The sequence below is a fragment of the Gavialis gangeticus genome, unplaced genomic scaffold, assembly GCF_001723915.1.
Source record: "Gavialis gangeticus isolate Ggan-Ray unplaced genomic scaffold, GavGan_comp1, whole genome shotgun sequence".
NCBI classification, from domain to species: Eukaryota; Metazoa; Chordata; order Crocodylia; family Gavialidae; genus Gavialis; species Gavialis gangeticus.
In genome coordinates, this window is record NW_017729019.1 from 2,261,146 (window position 1) to 2,265,104 (window position 3,959).

At 56.6% G+C, this 3,959-nt stretch overlaps 1 protein-coding gene across 2 annotated transcripts in view; it reads right to left on the minus strand.

Annotated features, from left to right (window-relative positions):
- PHLDA3 (pleckstrin homology like domain family A member 3) overlaps positions 1-3,947 on the minus strand; it is a 9,711-nt gene extending 5,764 nt beyond the window's left edge. Inside the window, exons 1-2 of one of the 2 annotated variants that reach the window (XM_019513812.1) lie at positions 3,243-3,947; positions 98-1,074 (exon numbers count right to left, since the gene is read on the minus strand). In XM_019513812.1, coding sequence (XP_019369357.1) covers positions 953-1,074; positions 3,243-3,594 — 474 coding nt within the window. In that variant the 5' untranslated portion in view covers positions 3,595-3,947 and the 3' untranslated portion in view covers positions 98-952. Of the gene's footprint in view, positions 1-30; positions 1,075-3,242 lie in introns of both variants that reach the window. The other variant, XM_019513813.1, reaches the window with a different exon arrangement.
- Between the last annotated feature and the right edge of the window lie 12 nt (positions 3,948-3,959).

The window sequence follows — 3,959 nt, forward strand, 5'->3', positions numbered from 1 at the left end:
GACAGCTGGACGTACTGCCAGTCACATCACTCCTGCGTGCCATTGACTGAAAAGCTGGTGGACTTTAACCACACTAATGCAGTAGGCTTGGATGGACCTTCCTGACATAGCTGGAGGGCATCAGCAGAGCAGGACATATGGGGAACCGGGATGCAGGACATAAAGGGGCTGTAGGTTGAGTCTGAGGGGCACAAGCAGAGCTGGGTGCATGGGAGGATGTCACAGCATCTCACCACACCAAGCTTGCCTGTCCTCTCTGCAGAAACTTTACTTCTCTGTTTTGTTCAGCACAGGCTTGCACAAAATGACAAAGCAAAGCGCTGTGCAGCAGGAAGGGCTGCACAGTGAGAAATGGGCTGCAGTACAGAGTGCAGGGAGTGGGATGCTGTCTTTTGCAGAGGAAAGGCACCTGTATGGGCACTGTCCCGAACTGTTATCAATGAAGATGACACATCCCGACATGAGCGAAAGTCTGACACCAGGGCCTGTGAGCCAAGTGCAACGACAGCAGCGCTGGGCTGGGGGACAGGTTCCCAACCCAGCCCTCAGCCCCAGTGAATCCATACTAGCCTTATGCCAGATGGAACAATCCTGATCGGGATTTTGTGGTCGTGTTTGGCTCTGATCCCCCAGCGGACCCCTTTCCTGTGTCTCCAGCAAGCCCTCAAGTGGTCAGTCAACCTGTAGGCCTGTGCCAAGCTGTAATGCCATTGTTATTAGCTCAGCAAAAAGGCAGCTGCGTATTTCACTGGATCCCGGGGTCATGGCCAAGGGGTCCAGAATGTGCATCAGCCACTAACCCAGGCCCTTGGAAAATGGAGCAGTACAGCATGGGAGGAGGTTGGTCCCAGGGGCCAGTGCTGTGGCACGTGTGCTCCGGGCTCCTTGGGCCTTCAGCCCTAAAATGCCACTGTCCCTCTCTATGCACAACAGTATCAGCCAGACCCTGCTGTCACTTGCAGCCAGAGATCCCATTCTCCTTGTTGGCTGGGGAACTGACAGCCATCCCTGTACTGCTGTTTGGTCCCTCCACGTCCGTGGCATGGCAGTCTGGGCCTGTGTCATACTGGAATGCTGCCAAAGATAAAGCACAAGTTAGTGAAGGAGACTGCCCAGCACGGGAAGAGGGGCTGGCAGCTAGCAAGGGGCCCAGCACAGACCTAGAATAGACAGGCAAGACCCTGGCGACCTGTGTGCAGATATACCTGGGCTGGGAGGGCATTCGGAGGACGAGGGAGCTGAGAGCGAGTCACACAGCAATATTTCAAAGGCCAGGGCAGAATCTACAGGTTTGAGTTATCCCTGGCAGGGGAGATACCATGATGATGGTTTCGGTCCAGGTGTTTTTACTGAGCTAGCAGGGGAGATCTCCTTCTTCTCAGCCTGGAATGACTCGATGTAGGTAGAGGGTGAAGACCTGTCCCTTGCACTGTGGGCAGGCTGCCCCCTGCGAGAGTCTACAATGCCTCTAAGGTGAGGATCTCAGCTACGCAATTCATGATGACGGGGGATTGCTCTCGGCTTTTCCCTTTAGCTTGCTCCGTCAGCCTTTTGGACAGGGGCAAGTGAGACTAGGGGGTATCTGAACTCTAAGACCTCTGGGCTTGGGGCTTGCACATAGGGTGTCTGCCATGGACTTGGGAGTATCCAAAGCCCCAGGCTGAAAAGCCTGGGAGAGAGGATACTTGTCGGTGGTAGCACTGCATGGACTTGAACAACTGAGATCTGCTCGGTTGACAGGATTCAGACCTGATTTGGCTGACGTAGCCCGAGAAACAGAATTTCAAAAAGAAAAGGAAAAAGGAAGTTTGAGTTATTCCTGGTCAGGGCCAGTCCCCAGAACAGCAGGGGAACAAAGGTGGCCCCATGTGCAGGGGGACAGTAGCAGAACCGGACCCAGGGGACCTAGTATCCCCCCAGGCAAAGGAAGCACTGAAGATCCCATGGACATTTCCTAGCTCCTGCATCACAGAGCGCTGTGACAGTAGCAGCATTGTGGTCACCGCCTGCCACATCCCAAGGCCCACGGTATGCTGGGAAATGCACTCTCATACCGGGGATGCTTTGATATCATGTGGGCCCACAGATGTGTGCAGCCCTTTTCCTACTTTCCAGGCTGAGAGACCAGCTCCATAGCCCGGGCCTCAAAGATCAGGGGAGCACAAGCAGTGTCACGGGAATCGGTTAGCTGTCCGGTGGAAGTGCTGGAGCCTGCTGCCCCCTATCCCTCTGCTCTCCAACCCCCACACCTTGGGCCTGCTCCAGACAAGACCTCTGGGGTTTCCAGGCACTTGCTCATGTACCCAAGAGATGGGCAGCTGGTCCGAACTGGGAGTGGGGAGCTCAGTGCACCGTGGCATTGAAAGGGCCTGCCACAGGCCCATCGACCAGCAGGGATGGGTCACCCAGGGACATGGAGTCATGCCGTGGGCTGCAGTCACATGTGAACATGAGTTGCCTGGTACAGTGAGTAGGGGGTGGATGAGCGCAGGGAAAGTTTGTCTGCCCATGAGCAAACACTGCAGAAGCCCGGTGAGATCAGGACAGACACCCACATTTTGTGCCCACCCCCATCTCCCCTCCAGAAGCAATAGCACCATGGAGGGACCCTCCTGCCAGGACAGGCTGCCACAGCACTGAGGCAAGAAATCCTTGGAGAGGTCAAACCCCAGCTGGCCTTATTTAAACACATGGCACAGGCCCTTAAAGAAGGAGCAGGCTGTGGTCAGAGGCTCCCAGGAAATCAGGGGCCATTAAAGGAAAAGGAGGGGAAATAGGAGACTTGGCAGAAATTTGGCTTGACAGCAGCCATGCTGGAGGACAGGTAAAAGCATCGGAAACGCTGCCCTGCCCCAGCCGGAGTGCAGAACCTTGCCCGGCATCTCCTGCTTGAACTGAAGGAGCAGCAGGTGGCAGCTGTAGTCGGTGATTATCCTGCAGCACAGCATGCCCTAGAAGGGGATGTGGCTTGGACTGGGCCCTTGTGGGTTGCATTGAATCATTATGCAGGAAAGCGTAATTCCTGGGGGGATGCAAGTCAAGGCAATGAAGTGAAGTGCTCTGAGCACTTTCCTTTGCTAGATTCACCCAGCAGCCATGGGTGGGGGAGTGAATACTGATCCATGGGTGCCCATGGCAGGGATCATGCCCCCACCCTCTTCTGCCCTCTCTATCCACCTGGCTCACGGGTTCTCACCCTGTGCCCCTCACCTCAGCATAGGACCCTGGCAAGCCCACGTTACCTGCTCTGCAGTTGTGTCTGGCCCGGACCATCTGGATGGCCTGCTGGTTCTTGAAGCGGACGAGGCCCATGGTGATCTCCGCGTTCCAGCCCGGGTCCTCCTGGGGGCAGCGGAAGTCAATCTCGCCCCCGTCCTCCATCACCACCGTGAAGTAGACGTGCCGCTCCTTCCACTCCACGCACTCCACCGCCTTCATGCGGGCGAAGCTCAGCTCCTTGCAGCGCGAGCCCTTGGGCTCAGAGAGCCGCAGCCCCTCCTCGGTCAGGAGGCAGCGCTTTCTCTTCCAGAGCTGCAGCAGCCCCCCACTGCGCTTCTCCACCAGCCCCTCCTTCAGCACCTTTTCGGGTGTCATGGCTGGCAGCCCCCCGGGGAATCACAGTGCCCTTCACTGCCCCAGAGGGCATTGCCTGGGTGGATTGCCAGCACCTCTAATCGCAGCCCCAGCATGCAGGATCCCTTCTCCAGAGGAGGCTGGTCCGCCTGGCCAAAGAGTTCACCCTGCTCTTGCTCCAAGATGGTTCCTTGGCTTTTAAAGGGTGGAAGCAATTAGATGCCACATGCTCCCTCTGATCACCTATCGCTCAGATCTCCCTCTCTGTCTCCTGCCTGCCCCATGCAGGGTGTGTGATCCCCATTGCAGCTCTGCCCAGGATATGTCGCTACATGCCCAGTCTCTCTCCTCCAGCTGCCTTTCCCATCCCACTTGCATTCCTTTCC